Raw genomic sequence first — 21,621 nt, 5'->3', positions numbered from 1 at the left:
AACCTCCCTGCAGAAGCAGGGTCACCTAGATCAGGTCACAAAGGAAAGTGTCCAGGTGGGTCCTGAAGACCTCCAAGGAAGGAGCCTCCACATCCTCCCTGTGCCAGGGCTCCCTCACCTCAACAGTGAAAGAGTTTTTTCTTATGTTTAGATGAAACTTTTTGTGTTCCAGCTTCATCCCATTACTCCTTGTCCTGTTGCTGGATACAATAGAAAAAAGGGATGTCCCAGGCCCCTGATACCCACCATTTAGATATTTGTTAATATTAATGAGATCCTCCCTCAGTCTCCTCTTCTCCAGACTAAACAGCCCCAGTTCCCGCAGCCTTTCCTCGTATGAAACGTGTTCCAGTCCCCTTGGTGGGGGATCATCTTGGTGGTCCTGCACTGGACTCTCTCCAGCACTTCCCTGTCCCTCTTGAGCTGAGGAGCCCAGAATGGGACACAGGACTCCAGATGAGGCCTCAGCAGGGCAGAGTAGAGGTGGAGAAGAACCTCCCTTGACCTGGTTGCCACACTCTTCTTGATGCATCCGAGGATGCCATTGGCCTTCTTGGCCATGAGGGCACATTGCTGGCTCATGGTTAGTTTATTATCAGTCAGCACTCCCAGGTGTCTCTCTACAGAGCTGCTCTTCAGCAGTTCAACCCCCAGCCTATACTGGTGCATGGGTCCCAGATACAGGACTCTGCACTTGTCCTTGTTGAACCTCATGAGATTCCTCTCTGCCCAACTCTCAAGCCAGTTGAGATCCCACTGAATGGCAGCACAGCCTCTGGGGAATCACCCAGTGCTCCCAGTTTGGTGTCATGAGGGAACTTACTGAGGATACACTCTGTCCCCTCATCCAGGTTGTTGATGAAGATGATGAATAAGACTGGCCCCAGAACCGATCCCTATGGATTGGTATATTACAGATAAAGCAAAGGAGAAGTTACTATGTGGGAAACTAAAGCACAGCGATTCATCATGATTTGCCTAATGTGTCTCAAGATGACAATGATAGCATGGGAATCTAGATGTCTTGAGTACTGTCTAAAGTGTTAGTGTAGCCACATGCCTCTGCAACATAACATCTAATACAGCAGCAGCACACATGCCTGTTTTCTAGTAAATACAGGATTGTCTTCACACAAGGCGCGACTTCATTCACAGCTTTACTATTGATTTTGAGGATTATCTTGAGCAATCTGCCATAACTTTGTGCAAGTTTCCTCTCTATAGTGTAGTGATAACAAGAGATTTTTGGCACTTTTGTCTTGGAGAGACAAAGGCATTTTAGATTTTTATTACAAGGGAGTTGGTAGGTGGGATTTGGCCCAATTCAGTTTCAAAGTTACACAGACTTTGTTGTGGAATGTAGGTAAGATTAAATTGAGGACTCTTCTTGTTATATTGCTTACTCCATTTAAGAGCTTACTGCAAGACTATGATATGTCTGCAAAGCTTATGCAAAAAAAACCTCACAGACTGTTTAGAAAGTAATAACAGATACTTTTCTTGAATGACCCTTACCTCAGAGTGAGTGCAGTGAATGGCCTTGCCAGAAAACAGTCCAAAGAAAGAGAACAGTTAATGCTACTCTTGGCACATCACAGACAGAGAGCACATTAATGCAGTTTAATGAAATCCCAGATAGAAATCCAAATGTCTTGTGCCTGACATGCATTGAGAAAGTATGATTGGTCTCTTGCTGATTTATGTGCATGTGTGATCCAGATGAAGCTACAGGATTTCAATTGAGATAATGTGCATAATTAAAAAGCAAAAAACAATGTTACCAGTGCAGTGTGAGAGGCTGATGGAATCTAATTGGAGAAGGAAATGAATGCAGAAAAATAATTCTATTGTGGTTTTGAGCTGTATAGACAATTCAGCAATTAAATTGTGAATCAGACAAGAGCTGGCTGACCTAGGAAAGGAGCAGTCTCCCATCTTAGCTGGATGGGAAGTTTAAAACTATCTGCTCAAGGGAATTTTTAAAAGGTACAAAGCATATAGAAAAACATTTGAAGTTTCAATTAATCTTATGGCTTATATGGAAACAGCTCCTATTAGATTAGCAAGACAGTTGGGTTATTTGGAAACTCCTTTACAATGATATTGATTTTATTTTAACAAACTGTTTTTCAGCAAATGCAACATTTTTTTTTTTGTATGCATGTGTATTAGTATTTAAGTGAATTTTTTTGGGTTTTAATCTCTTTAATAAGCACACAAAATTGTCTTTGTAGAGTTTTGCTTGATCAGCTAAATGCCACCTGTCTGCTTCAGGGGTTGTGATGACGCTTGTGTGACAAATGGAAGCCCTTGACATAACTTACCCGTGGTCTGATTATGCCAACTGGCCATAACAGTGAAGAATAAAGTTTGGTAAATGTATGACCTCTGTCCATCACCTCTCCTCCCCCTCTACTCTGTCCTTGTAAGACCACATCTGGAATATTGTGTCCAGTTCTGAGCCCCTCAGTTCCAGAAGGACGGGGAGCTGCTCGAGAGAGTTCAGCACAGGGCCACAAAGATGAGGAAGGGAGTGGAGCATCTCCCTTCTGTTGAAAGACTGAGGAAACTGGGGCTCTTTAGCTTGGAGGAGACTGAGGAGTGACCTCATTAATGTTTACAAATATGTAAAGAGTGTATCAGGAGGATGGAGCCAGACTGTTCTCAGTGATGACCAATGATATGACAAGGGACAATGGATATGAACTGGAACGCAAGAGGTTCCAAAGAAATTCAAAGAAGAATTTCTTCCCTGTTGAGGTGAGGGAGCACTGGAAGGGGCTGCCCAGATGCGATGTGGAGTTTCCTTCTCTGGAGACATTCCAAGCCCACCTGGATGAGTTCCTGTATGACCTAATCTAGGTGGTCCTGCTCTGGCAGGGAGTTTGGACTGGATGAACTTTCCAGGTCCTTCCAGCTCTTAAGATTCTGTGATTCTGTAATTGATGAAGACAGGAGACATTGCAATACTACATTAGAAGAGCATTTAGTTCCCCATCCCCTATACTGATCAGAAGACCTGAAAGTGTTACAGCTCTGTCTGAGAAATGTTTACTTTCCAGCATGACTTTAAGTCTGTGATTTTAGCTTAAGGCTTTTCTAATTCAGTTGCTGTTGTGTTGATGAGGTGATGACAGATATGCTGTGCAGCACTGAAGGAATAACAGGTGCATCCTAATGCCGTATCCACGCTCAAAGTGTCTGTAAAATAAGTATATTCTCATTTTTTGCACTTATTTTGACTCTTACACATCTGTGTTTTTAATATTTTGTGGTGTTGCAGTTGTCAAAACATGATGGGAGCAGTGGTGAGAAAAGTGGAAAGCAATCTTCTCATAGGTAGAAAAAGATCAAATGAAATCCTGGAAGTGTTCTCTTTCTTCTGTGTGCACCACTCGTATATAAAGGGGTTGTAACAGTTGCAACAAGAAATAATGACCTGCTTGGAACAAAATGGAACAAGTTAACTTAAACCTTACTACTTCCATTTCACTTCTCTATTTATTTAATTTTTTAAGTCCTAATTTCTACCAGAACAGTTCTAAACTTCCTGGAAGGACGGCATGTCAGCCTGAAATTGCTACAGTCTTGTGATGCTGAAAGAGCTGTTTAGCATTTGGGGTTTTTAAAAGGCACTTCAACTCTTCATTTGCCATATTTAGCACTGGGTTCATTTCTATCCTTCAGTCCTTTCACATTACACAGCAGTGCAGAGTGACATTGACACTGAAGGCAGTTATAAAACATTTGCCTGAATAGTATAAATTGCCATTTTTACAAATGCCCATTGGACACAAAAGTAAAATCTGGTATTTTGGGCTCATTAGGAGCTTTGTTGTTCTTTAAATGGGTTGGAATCTCTCTTCCAACATTTAATTTTAGTATTGAGTCTTTTGCTCCAGTTCTTCACTGCTAAGAACAAGATCATTTTATGACGGGGTTGTTTCCGTTCTCTCACTCAGTTCAACAGCAACATGGGCAGTCAAGGAAAACTCCATACACTAAGAGCTTTGCTACAGTGCCTATCAGTGGATATTTATTAGTCACAATCCTTTTCTGTCCCAAAGTCACCCTTCCTAATGTACTTGGTAGGAACTGTACTTTGGCTCTCATTGTTTCTCCAGCTTGTTATGAATCTTTCCCATTTATTAACACAGACATGTGTGCATCAGCTAACTACTGTAGATCCAAGTCCAGAAAACCAAAGACAGGCAACTATCTCAATGTCTGGTTTGGGGGGAATTTTTATAAAGAAGAGATGAAATTTCCAGCTGAAGTTTGCAACAGTTACAACTATTTGATTAGTTGCAGTGGAGACCTATAATTAGCTCTTGTTTAAGAAGTCATATGGCTTCAACAGATGGTAAAGGGAAAAAAGCAAGTTAGATAAACAGGGCAATTTGCACAAGATTTTCTGGTCTCCTTTGGTTATATTTTGCAGTACAATGCTTAGGTTCTGGCAAGAAGACATACTGTTTGTTCAAGGAATGCCTTCATGTCTTAATTATCTTTAATAAGATAATTTAATGGCCAGCAAGGGTTTAAGAATTTTTACAATAGTAGAAGAAATTAAATGACAAGAAAACTGAGAAATTAGAACATCTCTCTTTTGTAGGGACTCTGCACAAGAACTAAATCTTCTCATAGTGGGAATTTCAGATGCTGAAGACCATGAGAAAAGACAGCCCAAAGTGTGTATCTGGATGGGTGAGGAAGGTAGTCATCCACTAGATAGATTTGAATTGTTTATGACAGTATCAACCAGGATGATGTGTGCTGTAGAGATCACTCCGATTACAGGTGTAGGGGCTACAGGTAGTGCAGACAGAGATTTTTAAAGGCAATATAATCTATGCCCATTTAATATTGCCTTTCCTGCTCACTTATGTTAGTGGACTGTGCGATTACTTCTAGTATGTGTGAGTTGATCTAGGTGAACCTGCTTTGGCAGGCGGATTGGACTAGATGATTTCTAAAGATCCCTTCCAACCCCTACCATTCTATGCTTCTATGATTCTATGAATTCAGTTCATGGCAAGGTTATCTAACTCAGTTTAAACTGCCTTCTGCTGCCATTTACCAGCAGCTGACTTTCCCGTGAAGCAGATGAGAGAAGATCATGTGAACTGCTGACACAGCACGTCTGGGTGGATAGTAACATAAGGCTTGTGGGTAGGAAGGTGGCAAAATGCTCACAGCTCTTTCTCAAGTGAGTGCATTGCAATGTCTTTCATCTCTCGGTGCACGAGTGACCTTGGAGAATGAACCCATCTACATTTAAAGGTATCACACGTCTGAGATTGTCTTGTGTAGGAACCTGAGTATAGAGGCTATTCTTTGATTCTTGTGGCTCTGAATTAATCTGAAATACAGGCTTTTCAGTGTTCACTGATATTCATAAAGAAATATTTACAATAAAGCTCAGTTTGTAGCTGCAGCATCTTGATTTTCCCACAGTATTGAGGAGCATCGCTTTCATTAAAGAAAAACTTAGCAGAACCCTGCTTTTCCATTCATCTGAACAGCAACATAATAATACTGCTTTTTTTCAGACAGCAAGAAAGATTCAAGAAATTCCCAGCACTTCAGTAATTATCTTGTTTCTATTGCTATTGTTGTAAAGGCCTGAAAGAGGCTAGATCTGAAGTTAGATCTGTTTTCCATATGTATTTTTTTCCTGACTGTATAATCATTCCCTGTTCGTTTAAAATCTCTCACACAATGCTCAATAAACCACAGAGAGATAGTTCTGAAGAAAGCAGGATGTAAACCTGAAGTACCTTTCTAAAGGGCCGCATTTCCCACAGTTGTAATCTTATATTTAGAATGAAAAATATATTGCTTTCTTCATTCTCTGCCTTGTGTGAGGATAGGAAGCGATGTAATCTCTCCAGCAACAATGTCAGGACTGAGTCTTATATTTCCTCCTTCCTTATTCTGAAGAAGTAGCAATTAATCTTACTTCTCTGGGCTTCTGAATAAAGGACAGAGTCAGAGTAAATACTATCTCTGCTCTTTCTTTGTCAAACCCAGAAGCTGAAGTTTACTAAAAGCAGAAGTAAAGGGGCAGGGAGTGGTGGTGGTAATGTGTGACTAGTCAAGTCCTAGAAATTTAACAGCAGAGTTGTATAGGAGAAAATTTGCTGTGAAGGGGATCTGATGTGTTTCATTTAGATCTCACACTCTTTGTTGTATAGGGAAATCTAACATTATTTAATGTTATTCTTAACAAGTTATTCTTATTCAAGTTATTTTAAAATAAACCAAAGACCAATGCTTTCTTTATCTTTGGATAAAGAGCCAGCAATGTGTCCTCGTGACCAAGAAGGCCAATGGCATCCTGGGATGCATCAAGATGAGTATGAGCAGCAGGTTGAGGGAGTTTCTGCTCCCCCTCTCCTCTACCCTGGTGAGGCCTCATCTGGAGTCCTGTGTCCAATTCTGGGCTCCTCAGCTCAAGAGGGACAGGGAAGTGCTGGAGAGAGTCGATCACAGGGCCACCAAGATCGTCAGGGGAATGGAGCATCTTCCTTATGAGGAAAGGCTGCGGGAACTGGGACTGTTTAGCCTGGAGAAGAGGAGACTGAGGGGGGATCTCATTAACATTTACAAATATCTAAATGGTGCATGTCAGGAGGTTGGGACATCCCTTTTTTCTCTGGTAGCTAGCAACAGGACAAGGAGTAACGAGATGAAGCTGGAACACAAAAAGTTCCATTGAAACATAAGAAAAAACTGTTTCACTGTTGAGGTGAGGGAGCCCTGGCACAGGCTGCCCAGAGGGGTTGTGGAGGCTCCTTCCTTGGAGGTCTTCAGGACGCACCTGGACATGTTCCTATGTGATCTGATCTAGGTGAACCTTCTTCTGCAGGGGAGTTGGACTAGATGATCTCTAAATGTCCCTTCTAACCCCTACCATTCTGTGATTCTGTGATATCTGTTGGAAACAGAGTTAAAATGTAATGCAAAGTGATGTAATGATGATCACACTCACTGTACATGGTCCCTGTACTAGTACAGCTGAGAATCTCTTCCTTTGTTGATTTTTCTTTAGAAACTCTCTAAAACTTACTGCCTTTCCCTTGTGACTTTGAAGGCACTCTCTTATAACAGGAATATTACTTCATGCAAGCATTCTGAGTTAGGGACTGTGCAGTTAGGCATTTACACATTTTAAAGCCCTGAAAAATATAAATATGAACAAAACTCCAACATTTCTCTAAGGTCAAATTATCTTGGGCAAATCTGGGTTCTTGCACTGGGATGTCTAGCATCCTCAAAAAGGTTTGTTGGTGAACATTCATTCCAGTTCTCTTTGGCAATTGTAGATGTCGGGCAGGAGCACAATTGAAAATGTAATTATGGAAAGAATCTAGGAGCTGAAATTAGAGCGTGCTAATCACTTACATGCTTAAATACATTGCAGAGGGCTTAAAATCCAGCCAGTTCCATTGCTTTGCAAACAACAGCAATTCATATGACTTAGGTTGCTCTGGGGAAATAATTCATCAAGTCTCAGATACACTAAGACATTGCCATTTCAAAATCTCTCCTTGACAGAAAGCAGAGGTAGAGATAGGCACATGTCACTCTCAGTTGGTTCTGCCAAGGTGATTTCATTGTTTGTTTGCTCTGTGGAAATGTTATTGACATGGAACAACTGTGACAATACTTGAATCATTTTCACAGAGATTAAAAAAAATAAAGGAAAAGATGATTGAAATAAAGGAGATCTAAGGGAAGACAGGAGATCATTTAGGCATAGTGAAAGCAGTGGAAGGATGCTAAAAAAGGTGGGAGTTGGAAAAATTAAGGAAATGCAATATCTGGGGAATAAAATTGGTCAGTAGAGTTTGGGAGAAGGAGTTCTGATCTATCTGGTGTGTGTATTAGGATCTTAGAAAGGTGAGAGAAATGGTTTGGACCTGCAGAATATTATCAATGTCTTTGATTAATTTTCCTTAGAAATGTCTTCCTCTCCTCAGAGGACCAGAAGTAAAGTGAGTGTATTGCCAAGGGAAATAACACAGTGTATCCTTCAAGTAGAAGGGCAAGCTGTTCTGGCATGTCAAAATGCAGAGAAGTACATTAGTCAACTAGAGTTGATTTCATCATCAACTTTATCAAATTATAACTACTACTATCAGCAAACCTGTGATTAAGTGAGTTTGACCAAGTGTCACATGTCTCTGTAGGGGACTGTGGATTCTAGTGATGTCTTTCAGGTTCTAGTGCTTTTTCTTGAAAACATTGAATCAAATTGATTTAATGTTAGATTATCTTATCCATTGCTTACTTCTTTATGCTTTACTGGCCCGATTCTTTTTGTATGCTCTGAGTTATTATGCAAAAATTATTCTGTTCCTCTCCTCTCCTCTCCACATTCTCTCCACATTCTCTCCACATTCTCTCCACATTCTCTCCACATTCTCTCCACATTCTCTCCACATTCTCTCCACATTCTCTCCACATTCTCTCCACATTCTCTCCACATTCTCTCCACATTCTCTCCACATTCTCTCCACATTCTCTCCACATTCTCTCCACATTCTCTCCACATTCTCTCCACATTCTCTCCACATTCTCTCCACATTCTCTCCACATTCTCTCCACATTCTCTCCACATTCTCTCCACATTCTCTCCACATTCTCACCACATTCTCACCACGGCTTGCAGAGGGGTCTCTGGTCTAGTGCTCCTCCTTCCTTCCTCCTTCTCTGACTGTGAGGTCCACATGGTCACCTCCATTTTGTATCCCTTTTACATCTCCTGCCAGCACTTCAAATTCCCATCCTTAAATAGTGCTGGCAGAGGCGCCAGATTGGCCCAGCCGGGCCGGAGGTGGGTCTGAACCCAGGAGCCAGGAGAGAGTCAGCAAACTCTTTACCGGGTCTTCACTGCAACCCGCTCCCCCTGGTACTGATCAAAAGCTGCTCCTTGCTAAACCATGACAGAATGTCATAAGGTATTCCAGGAACAAGAGGAAGTGTATAAAAGTTACCAGGATAACGATGTGCTTATAGAGTAGACCAAGGAAGGGTATGTTTAGTGTAGGTACCACTTCTTCTAGTGCTAGAAACTCGAGTATAATCATAGAGCCTGGTGTTTATCTGTGCCTGAAAGCAAAGGATACACCAGTGAGTGCTACTGCCTGAAAGGCAGTATCTATGGAGATGCTGTCGTTCCCCTTTGCTTTGAGAGGCAGGGTGCCTGCATTGCTGTCAGCGTTACTAAGACATCTTTGTGCTGCCAAGTGCTCCTTTGAGAAAACTCCTGACGAAGCTTTATGTCATACTTTAAGAGAGAAACAGGCTGTGGTCATTGAAATAAGAAGGATGGGTTATGTTTAGGAGATGATGAAGCACTCATCTGCTGTAGTCCTCTGTCAGATCTCTGCAAAGGCAGACCTCTGCTTAAAATTTAGCAATTGTAGTATCGTATTCACTCTTAGTGATTTGAGCCAACCCTAAGCACATCTTTGACTTTGACCTTTCCAACAAGAGAAATGACTTTTTATGCCACCTTGCAAATCTGACTCCTAAAGCAACTACACACTAGGAGTGTTCTGCACAGAAGTGTGTTTGAAAAGAAAATGACATTAAACTTTCCATTCTAGAGGAGTACTCATATACCAACACACAAATCCAATAACATAAAGCTCCCTTTGTCTGCCTGCTAGAAAGAAGAATGCATAATACCTTTAATATGATTTTTTGCAGTGTCTCCAACATAATGAAGTTTAAATTAAAATAAATATAACTGCATGCTTCTGAAGACCTAATCAGGCTGAAACATTCTATCCTAACTGGTGTAGCACACGGAAATAAATGTATATTTATCTAGACTGCCTGTACTTTTGCGTAACTATTGTGCAGGATATGTGATGGGAAGGCAGCAGCAGGGTGGAACACTGAGGTTGTTCCTGGGTGTGCTTGGTAATAGTAACAGGAAAATGAAATGAATGTGGTTTGGATGACAGTATGATGATCCTTCTAATTAATTGCCTCAAGCCTTATTGGTATTACTGGTATTTAATCAACTCTTCACTCTGCCCCATATGATTTTAAAGTTCTTTTGTTTTTTTGAGCAGATATTCTTTGCCTGCACTATTCCAGCTGCAGCAGGCTGAGGCCACAAAACCTAATCATTAAAACAACAAAACTCCAATAATTTGTCCACCCAAGCCTTTAGTACTATTTTTTTATCTAATTCCTTTCTCTTATTTCTTTTTCCCCCGAACCAAACACTACCTCAGGAAATCTTTACCATCTTGCTGATGGTGATCATAGATCTGTCTCTCTTTGAAGGACTGACAGTGGTTCTCCTTTTTTTCAGCACAACTTGTCAAGAGAGTTACAAAATACCATTTGTGAAAGGACTATGTTTCAAAACCTCATATTTCTACAGCAATGAATGCTGGAAAGGGATAAAACTAGCTGAGTAAATTTTGCGAGTTGTTGCTCAAGGGATCTGGAAGTAGAATTATCAGGAGATTCTGATTAATAGCAAAGACACAGCTTGAAAATACCTAACTCTGGTGCCCAGTTGTTCATTAAATAGTCACACAGCCATAACAGACTCCTCTGGAGTGAATTCAATGCAGTAGTTGTTGTTACCTCCAATATGAGTTTGTACAGCTAAGCAAGCCGCACTGTTTTCCTTTTAGTGAAAGAAGAATTACTCAATAAGCAATGGACTTCAAGCAAAAATTTGCTTCAGTACACTTTTTTTTTTCTGTCAAATGAATGATGTCCTAAATTCCATAGGCTCCATTGTAAACAAAACAAAATGTGTACCTCAGAGGCACCTAAAGGTTGGGAAGAACAAATCCCCTCTAAGTTTATATGAAGTTCATTTATGATGATGTGACACATCACATTGTCTGGAGTCTCCTCTGGAGATTTGGGAACCCACATGGACATATTCTTGTGTGACCTGATCAAAGTGTCCCTGCTTTATCAGCAGGATGGACTAAATGATCTCTAGAGGTCCCTTCTAAATCCTGCCATTCTGTGATTCTGTGATCAGCACACAGATGAAGCTATTGACTGCCCTCATGAGACCACATCTGGAATATTGTGTCCAGTTCTGGGCCCCTCAGTTCAAGGACAGGGAGCTGCTGGAGAGAGTTCAGCACAGGGCCACAGAGATGATGGAGTGGAGCATCTCCCTTATGATGAAAGATTGAGGGAGCTGGGACTCTTCAGCTTGGAGAAGACTGAGGGGTAACCTCATTCATATTTACAAATATGTAAAGGGTGGGTGTCAGGAGGATGGAGCCAGGCTGTTCTCAATGATCGCCAATGACAGGACAAAGGGCAATGGGTACAAACTGGAACATAAGAGGCTCCAAAGAAATATAAGGAAGAATTTCTTCACTGTGAGGGTGATGGGAGCGCTGGAAGGGGCTGTCCAGATGGATTGTGGAGTCTCCTTCTCTGGAGACCCTCCAAATCCACCTGGATAATTTCCTGTGTGACCTACTCTAGATGGTCCTGCTCTGGCAGGGGGTTGGATTGGATGAGCTTTCAAGGTCCCTTCCAACCCTTAAGAGTCTGTGATTCTGTGACTCACTGACTGTCTGAATTCAATGTGGAGAAGCTTAGGGTTTTGGTTTGTGAGTTCCTCAGATGAATCCCAATTGTATGGGCCAAATTTGCAGCTCCCCTAAGTGTCAAGGGCCTGAAGGATTATGCAGGACTTTTGTCATCTTGAAGAAATGGGGACCTTTTATTTTCCTGTATTTTGAATTCAGATGCCTCTGCACTTCCAGACTTTACTATTGAGATCTGCTATTGACTATTGTCCCCCCTCCCAGGCCGTAACTTCTGGGAGCCCCAGATATGACAAGAAAACTTCCTGTTCTGAAAGATGCTCATTGCAGATAAAAGATGGAATTTCACAGGTGAACACCCATAGTCCTCATGGTGCTGGGTAGCAAACCTTCTCAGAAGATATTTGATGTTTTCACTTTCGTTAGAAATAAAGTTTATAGGATAGGTACTGTCACAGAGTCAGATATTCTCATTGTGAAATACAGCCTGCCTACAGTTCAACATTTCTTTTCTTTAAATATCATGTTTGGGAAACTGCAACCCACAGTAACAATCTTCAGCATTACCATTAATTATCGAGAATGTAAGTGTTTAATTACAAGTACTAATACAACTGGCCCAGGTAATCATGATGTGAAAATGTGAGAGAAGAAAATGATCTCCCTGCAGAAATCACCCCAGGAGTCTATCTGTGTTTTGTGCAGGTGATGCCACTCTTTGCTCAGCCTGTGTTCATGAAAACAGCGTTTACAGCAGAATCTTTCAGATTTTGTACAGAAACGAAGAGATCATTCTTAATGAATCCATGAACTTCAGAGTGCACCTGCTTCTGGATGGAGAAAGGGTGAGTTGTCTTCAGATAAAAAAGCTGGAGAAAAAAAAGCAAGAGGTCTGTGATTTCTCTTATCTAACCTTTGTTGGCCATTGCACAGATGTCATGGGCTCCTTGTGCTGTCACAGGTTTCATTAATGTAGCTGGTGGAGGTAAAAGCATGACTTTTCTGAACAAATACAAACAGCTGCATTAGAACACGAAGTGTCCTGTACCTATCCTTACTTATGCTGACAAAGGTGCCCAGAGTGATTTGTTTATTAATAAATCATAGAATTATAGAATCATTTTGGTTGGAAAAGACCTTTAAGATCATCAAGTCCAATCATTAAACTAACATTGCCAAGGCCACCACTAAACCATGTCCCTCATCACTAAAATACTGGCACTATGAAATGTGTCTAATGATGACAGTAAAAAGAAATGATGATACTAAAACCACGTGCATTAAGTTAGATAGACCCTCTGCACTGGACCTGTTCTCAAGAGGAGTCTATGCTTTGGCTTTTCAGTGGAAAAAGCTGTTAATGCACACTTGTATGTCAGTATATCAGAAACTCAAGTGTGTCAACCATAATTTGTCATTTGTGCACTAGATCACTATATTCTACATATGAGTCAATCAACCTCACCTGAGAAAACCAGGAGTCTTCTGCATTTTCCTAGGAGAAGCTTTTACTCCTATCATCTATTACTAATATTCTCTCTCTCTCCTCATGACTGATTTTTACTACAGTAATGACAATATTGTAACTGAGCTTTCCTTTCCAGTACTCAGAGGACTCCTCATCATTCTTCTTAGTGCTCCTAATTGCAGGAGTGCATGGCAGAGTTGTTGGAGCTTATCCTCCGATTCACGTACAAACCCTTTGCTTTCCATTGTGATCTTGACAGGCTTGAGAACTGGGCAGAGGAACTTCAATAGGTTCAGCAAGGGCAAGTGCAGAGTCCTGCACCTTGGGAGGAACAACCCCATGTACCAGTACAGGCTGGGGATTGACCTGCTGGAGAGCAGCTCTGCAGAGAGAGACCTGGGAGTGCTGGTTGATAATAAACTGAACATGAGCCAGCAATGTGCCCTCGTGGCCAAGAAGGCCAATGGCATACTGTGGGGCATAGAGTGTGTAGCCAGCAGGTCTAGGGAGGTAATCTTTCCCTTCTCTTCCAGTTCAGTGTCCAATTCAGGGCTTCATTGGAGGGCTACCAAAATCATCAGAGGACTGGAATATCTCTTTTATGAGGAAAGTCTGAGAAACCTGATACTTCATCCTGTAGAAGACTGAAGGGAAGGGACCTTATCAACAGTTATAAATACCTAAGGGGCAGGTGTTGAGAGGATGGGGTCAGTGTTTTCTCTGTAACACCCTGTGACAGGACAAGAGGTAACAGGCACAAGCTGGAACACAGGAAGTGCCACTGGAACATGAGGAGAAAATTCTTTGCTGTTCAGGTGAGGGAGCCCTGGCACAGGCTGCTCAGAGAGGTTGTGGAATCTTCTTCCCTTGAGATTTCCAAACCCACGTGGACATGTTCCTGTGCAACCTGATAGAGGTGAACCTGCTTTAGCAGGGAGTTGTGCTGGATGATCTCTAGAAGTCTCTTCCAACCCCTGCCATTCTGTGATTTGATGGTTCTGTGTCTCAGCTATAAGAGATCCATAGTGAGATCATAGAATCATAGAGTGGTAGGGGTTGGAAGGGACCTTTAGAGATCATCTAGTCCCACCTCCTTCTCCTCATTCAGCATCTACTCTTCAGAAACATGAGCATCCACACAAAGGAGGTATATGATCTGAACCACCCATCTTGTAGGGTACCTTATGCTTTGTCTTACTCATATGAAAGTAATGCCTCCTAGTGATAATTACTATTTCCAGCAGCTAAAAAAGAGGAGCAATTTCAGAGCACAGAGAGTCATTTTTTACTGGACTCTTAAACAGAAAAAAGACAAAGTCTCACAGTAGAATGGCACTGAAGCCTAGCCCAATGTGTCATTGCTGTGTCTTGCCAGCACGAGGACTGATACAGAATATATGGCAGATACTTGTCAATGATAATGAGAGACAGGTGGCATCAACTGTTCTCACAAAATCAGCATGCCATCAAAAATAGATCCTCTGTTATACAGCCAATGTGAATAGTATTCTATGCCTTGAACTTGGAGACAGTGATGCTCACCTATCTTTCTTTTATAACTTTGTATTTGAGTATGAAGAGATTTAAACTCTCTGGTTTGTCCTGTTTCAACCCATACATACGTTAGTTATGTAAATTAAAACATTTGGAGCCCTTAATTTAAACTTATTTCATACGTTTTTCTTACCATTCCACTTTTTCCTTGGTGATTTGTTTTGGGTTTTTTTTGTAATCAATTTATTCCTCCCTGGAATTGTTGTTTTGTGCTTACATGAAAAATTACTAAATACAAGTTTATCAATATTCATTAGGAAAATGTTCCAACATGTTTAATTGAATATTAATTTTATCCTCCCTTACTAGAACATCTCTGATTAAAAATCCCTCCCCTCAAATTACAGCAGTTTCTGCTGTGTTGAGCAGGGATGATTTCCAACAGTGTTTGCATTAATACTCAGAAAAGTTGTGCACCTTACACAATGAAAAAGAAACCCAAACCATAAGATTCATCACAATTCACTCTGTCTCTTCAGCTGTGTGCAACACACTCACCTTTCATAGATGCCTTGGGAAAAGAGCAGCTGCCCAATTCTGTGCTTACAGAATGGTTTTGCATAAGGAAAACTCCATTATTTCTTTATGATGAAGGCACTTTGGGTTTTCATGGGTCTAAAATAAGAGGATAAACAGGTCTGTTGGTCCCAGATGAGCTGCTGAAGACACTCTAAAGAATCAAATGGAGAAAAATAAAGATCTGACACACTCTGTACATTGGATAGAACAGCACAATTCACTTCTATTTAATGCGCCCAGGCCTTTTTTTCTCTGCCTTGATATCTTAGGGTCCACTGTTTTACAGATTTGATATACAAATTAGATACCAAAGTGTGCAACTTGACTGAGCACCATGCTCAGAAGAAAGCTACTATAACCACAGTACTTGTTCAGACACAGTTTTGTATCTCTGCTATAGTCTCATGCTGGATGTGATCCTTGCAATGCAGCATTGGCAGAAGACACAGAGATTTGTATTGTGTTAAATATTATCTCTGTTTGTATCTTCTTAGCTTATTTAATATCTGAGAGATGCAAGTCCTTTTTGTGTCAATTGCATGATACAGTGAATTTTTTGGTTGAGGGTGAAGGATCAGTTCACTGCTTTTTTTGTAAATGGAAGTTATGATAAAGAGACAATGAAGTCAGACTGGATAATGGAAGTAATGAGTTCATATGCTCCATGTAGTTTCTACTGTCAGAGCTGGAATTATCAAATATCATAATAAGAAAGCAGTATGCTTTCTCCACTTGGTGCTAGAACAGCTTTATTGATGAGACAGGCTGTTGAGAAAGGCTCAGTACAAAAAAAACACCCCAGAAAGCAAAGCCTAATATGCATGTCCAGATTAGATTATTTACTACTGTTTGGTTTTGGTTTCTTTCTTTCTTTATTTTTCTCTCTGATCTTGTATAACCCTAGATAACCTTAAATATGAGGCTACATCTTTTTCTCTCTGCATTAAATGGAAGAAGCCTCAATTATCCTCCTAGAGGTGGCACTGAACATACTTTTCAGTATATAAAGGGTGCTTTAAAGCTCTCTGGTTTATGAGATGCCTTTTTCTATATTATTCCAAAATGCAGCTTTCTTTGAATTCATAAGAAAAAATATTGCAGGGCTGAGGCAGCCTTTAGTGTTATGAAGAAGCTGAATTTATTTTCATAAGCTTTTGCTTTCATTCTTATTAGAGGAGCTGTGCCTCTTTCATCAAGCAATAAACCAGGTAACTTGTCGGTCTCCTTGCTTTCTATCTCCATGCAGGGACAATTTAGTCACAGAGAGAGCAGAGAGAGGCAAGCTGGGGTATCACACTATATTAGATTTTGTACTTTCCCAAGAAATTTAACTGAGATGGGAAATCCAGATCATTTAGTCTGCCATTCTGACTAAATTATGGAAGTACAGCACAAGAAAGCTGCAGACTTCAGTTGTATTACCACAGCTCTTAAAAACTACACCAAAGAGGTAACTGTAAAGCTGAGAAATTAGAATTAAAAACTGAAAAGATACACTTGATGCCAAGGCAGCTCAACAGAAATCAGAGGTCTTTGCTTTGTCTATACTTTCAATTGTATATAACACTTTTACTTTTCATATACAAATACATTCTACTGTACAGATTCCAAACTGTTTAACAAAATGCATTTCCCTACCAACACACTCCTTTGGCAAGATAGACAAAAGTTAAAAAACAGCCTGAAATCTGGAGCACCTTCTGGAAAAAACTTTGAACTCTGCTTTCCTAGAAGCACCTTCTGGAAAATTGTCTGTGCTCTCAGAAGAATATGGGATCTTCTTGTTCAATCTATGAGACTCAAAGTGGGACATCTAGGGGAAATGCAGGCACATCCCAGCAACAGGGAACGGGACACTCAATTTGCAGATTTAATTTCAACAAGACACAAGGTGGTGTTGCAAGAAAATGTAGAGTAATATTAAGCTGATGCAAACAATTAAGAATTAATGAAATGAGAAATTACAAAAAATAACTTCAGCCTTGTTTGATTTTAGGGGGAAAAAGAAATGAAATGCATGTAGCATTTCAAAGTGAGCTTTCAATATTTTTGTTCAGAACTGAATTTACTTATTTTATTTTTGACTGGAGACAGGATCAGCATGTGAAATTAAATAATGGTTTCATAGAATCATAGAATGGTAGGGTTGGAAGGGACCTTTAGACATCATCTAGTACAACCCCCCTGCAGAAGCAGAGTCACCTCAATAAGGTCACACAGGAACATGTCCAGGCAGGTTTTTGAAGATCTCCAAGGAAGGAGACTCCACAACCCCTCTGGGCAGCCTGTGCCAGGGCTCCCTCACTGAAACAGTGAAATAGTTTTTTCTTATGTTTAAGTGGAACTTTTTGTGTTCCAGCTTCATCTCATTACCCCTTGTCCTGTTGCTCGATGCCATCAAAAAAAGGAATGTCCCAATCTCCTGACACCCACCCTTTAGATATTTATAAATGTTAATAAGATCTCCCCTTAGTCTCCTCTTCTCCAGACTAAACAGCCCCAGTTCCCACAGCCTTTCCTCATAAGGAAGAGAAGTGTTCCAGAGATCAGATGTTATGAATTTCCTTTACTTCTATTTGGGAGTTTGGAATATGGCAGAACAGAATGATATTCTTTGTTCAGTCTTAATGTATTTCCACAAAGACATATCTTTATTTTCTCTTTCATGGGTTGTGATTTTAATCATGAACTCAGGTGAGAGGTCAAAGAAGTTTGTATAAAATGCCAGAAGATCCTTAACAGAGCATCTGGGACAACACTGCTTGGCTTAGCTGGCTGAACACTAATTATATTCCAGAGAAAATGTCAGGCTAATTCCTTAAGTAGGTTGGCATGAAAATGTAAAACTCTTCTTCTGGAGGGACAAAATGAAAAGCTTGAATAATCCGTCAAACTTTTGGTAAATGATGATTGTGGAAAACACCATGGTAGTACCAGTAGGGCTGAAATAAGCAACCAGTATTTCACTTAAGGACAATATTATTTCATACAGGAGACTGAGAAATGATACAATGCGGTTAGAGTGTTGTTGAGTAAGTGAAGAGCAACTGATATCATCTGCTTGGACTTGTGCAAAATGTTTGCCACTGTGCACAATGTTAACATTTATAAATTGGTGAGACGTGGATTTGCCATACAGACCACTTGGTTGGCAAGGAACTGACTGGATGGTTTCACTCAGAGTTGCAGTCAGCAGCTCAATGTCCTAGTGCACAGCAGTGATGAGTGGTGTTCCTTAGGGGCTGCTGTTGGGACCAGTGTTGTTTAACATCTTTGTCATGGACACACATGGACAGTGGGAGTGAGTGGCACCCTCAGTTTGTCAATGATATCAAGATGTGTGGTGCAGTCAACACACTATATATTAGGAAGTAGTTTTTAACTATGAGCTGGTGAGGCTGCTCCATCTCTGGAAGCATTCAGGGTCAGGTTAGATGGGTCTTGGAACAACCTCTTCTAGTGGAAGATGTCCTCAAACAACCATGTGAGGAGATTGGAACAAAATGATCTTTAAGATCCCTTCCAACTCAAAGCATCCATTATTTTATGATAGAAATTTCAATACCTCTTCTTTATGAGCTATGGAAAAGCCATTTCATTTTTTCCCACGTAAAGGATCTTAAGCACATATGGTTCTAATAAGTGAAACACAGGAAAATCCAGCAGGGTATCAAAGCTGTATTGTAACTTGTGTCATGCAATTGCTGTACATAATTCTGTTGTGTCTCAACCTGTGCATAAGCATTTTAGTTACATTTTCTCCTGAAGTACACACTGATTTTTGAACAACAGTCCCATTTTTGGCTTTTTTTAATACTTACACCTCAAACATACAAAGGAAACTTTCTAATGTCTGTAGTGAGAACCGTTCACTATTCTGAGTGGTCTGTTTTCAAGACAGTTTTGGGAGTAAAAATACCCTACACTTGCACCTTAAGGCATGATTCCATGCAGTGATGAATTCATCTCCAAGTCTCACAGACATCTGCTTGTTGCCTCAAGGTGTTTTGAGCTTGTGTCACTAGCTACTGAACTTGTTTTAAACACAGACTCAGATTTCAATGACAGTTGCTCAGAGGTATCAGGCACAGATCCAAAATTTCATCTCCTCTGGTGGAGGTTTGCTTTGTCTGAAGAGCTACTTGAGTTGAATTCCTAGTTTAAATTCAGGCTGTAGCTTTAATAATGATTATTTCCTTTGCAAATGCCAGCAACTGTGATTTTTAGTGACAACAACTCATTACAAAGGAAAAAAGTCTTTTTTTTTTTCCCTGAATGACATAATTCCAGGTGTTTTGAGACAAACACAGAAAAGAAAGCACATTTTCAGTAAATGGAAGGTGCCACTTTCTCCTCCCACCTCTGTGCATCTGGTTGTGCTAAAAGAAATACCATATTACTTCAGAAGGGTTTAAATTTTCTTGAAGTATGATCAGTCCTTCACCCTCAGTTTTCTTGCTTCAACAGAAAAAGGAACATTGTAGATAGAGTTTTACTATTGGAAAGTCTGGCTAAACATAGTTTATGTTATATATTTTATGAATTCTCCTGTCAGACCAGGCTGGACACCTCTGACACTGCCTTCGGTGAATTTTTAGGATAGGTGGTGCTAATCAGCTTGGAAAAGTAGAATTCATCTTGCCGAGCTGAAGCCACCTAAAATTCAAGTGTTAAAATCATAGAATCATAGAATGGTAGGGATTGGAAGGGACCTTTAGAGATCATCTAGTCCAACCCCCCAGAAGAAGGAGGGTCACCTAGATCAGGTCACATAGGAAACATGTCCAGGCGGGTCTTGAAGACCTTCAAGGAAGGAGCCTCTACAACCCCTCTGGGCAGCCTGTGCCAGGGCTCCCTCACCTCAACAGTGAAATAGTTTTTTCTTATGTTTAAATGGAACTTTTTGTGTTCCAGCTTCATCCCATTGCCCCTTGTTCTGTTACTAGCTACTACAAAGAAAAGGGATGTCCCAACCTCCTGACACCCACCCTTTAGATATTTATAAATGTTAATGAGATCTCCCCTCAGTCTCCTCTTCTCCAGACTAAACAGCCCCAATTCCTGCAGCCTTTCCTCATATGAAAGATGTTCCAGTCCCCTGATCATCTTGGTGGCCCTGTGCTGGACTCTCTCCAGCAGTTCCCTGTCCCTCTTGAGCTGAGGAGCCCAGAACTCTACACAGGACTCCAGATGAAGCCTCACCAGGGCAGAGTAGAGAGAGAGAAGAACCTCCCTTGACCTGCTGCCCACACTCTTCCTGATGCATCCCAGGATGCCTTTGGCTTCTTGGCCACGAGGGCACATTGCTGGCTCATATTCAGCTTATTATCAATCAGCACTCCTAAGTCTCTCTCTGCAGAGCTGCTCTTCAGCAGTTTGACTCCTAGTCTGTACTGGTGCATGGGGTTGTTCCTTCCCAATTGTTGACTAAGATATTTCTCCGACCTGTCTATTATCTATGGAAAGAGACACACACAAATAGAAATCAACTGTCTTTTTCTGATGTGTACCTCAGGACAGGTCAGGTCACTGAATGCATCAACTTGTTGCTTTCCACTGCAAAAAGACAGAATCTAGGTGTCTCATCTCACCTTTTTGTGACAAAAAGTAGGTAAAAAAAGGCTTGTATTTGTGATACTCTATTCCCTGTAAACAGTTCCACTTTCCCACCTCAGTTCATGTGCATCTTCCGTTGTACTCTGGTATACAGTAAAGGATGCTTCCACTCACAGAAAAAGACTATTTTTGGTTAAAAAAAAAAGAGTAATTTTTGGTTTATATTTCCATTTCGGTCAATAGAATAAAAAGTGTCTTTTATTTTACTAAGCTTATATTGAAGAGACATCTCAAAGGAGTAAAGGAGAAAGCGCTGTTCACCTTAATCCTCTCACCACGGTTTGCAGAGGGGTCTCTGTTCTGGTGCTTCTCCTTCCTTTCTCCTTCCCTGACTGTAGGGTCCATGTGATCGTCTCTATCTTGTATCCCTCTTACACCTCCTACCAAGCACTACAAATTCCCGTCCCTAAATAGTGTTGGCAGAGGCGCCAGATTGGCCCAGCCGGGCCAGAGGTGGTTCTGAACCCAAGAGCTGGGGAAAGTCTAAGAACTCTTTATGGGTCCTGCACTGCAAACCCCTCCCCCTGTTAACCAAGCAAAAGCAGCTCCTCACAAAACCATGATAGCATTTGATGTTGTAGATGCCAACTGTTAAAGCAAACCTTATCTTTCTCTTTTTGTAGGTGGAAGATGCACTGAGTGAAGCAGACTTTCAGCTCAAGCTGGACCTGCACTTCACTGACAGTGAACAACAGTAAGTGTTGTTTTAAAGCTCTGTTGCTAAAGCAGGAGTTTGTTTAATTGGGAAATTTCTTTGATGACGTGAGTCCTTTGGAAAAAAAGGGATAGCTTTGATAAATCTTTCCTTTGCCTCAGTGTTGAAGTCTGTTTATTCCCTCTATATATGCAGACTATCTCATACTCTTCTTTAAAGGAGCAATGTTGTTTTTCTCTTTTAAGTGTGTGCTT

The 21,621-nt window shown here is 40.8% G+C and overlaps 1 protein-coding gene across 1 annotated transcript in view; it reads left to right on the top strand.

Annotated features, from left to right (window-relative positions):
* The window catches only part of FAM135B (family with sequence similarity 135 member B), a 132,583-nt gene that overhangs the window by 47,920 nt on the left and 63,042 nt on the right, over positions 1-21,621 (top strand). Inside the window, exons 3-4 of the mRNA XM_061995282.1 lie at positions 12,261-12,400; positions 21,336-21,406. Of these exons, the coding sequence (XP_061851266.1) occupies positions 12,261-12,400; positions 21,336-21,406 (211 nt within the window). The remainder of the gene's footprint in view (positions 1-12,260; positions 12,401-21,335; positions 21,407-21,621) is intronic.

This window comes from Colius striatus, chromosome 4, assembly GCF_028858725.1.
Source record: "Colius striatus isolate bColStr4 chromosome 4, bColStr4.1.hap1, whole genome shotgun sequence".
NCBI lineage: Eukaryota > Metazoa > Chordata > Aves > Coliiformes > Coliidae > Colius > Colius striatus.
This window is presented reverse-complemented; position numbering and strand designations above follow the sequence as displayed.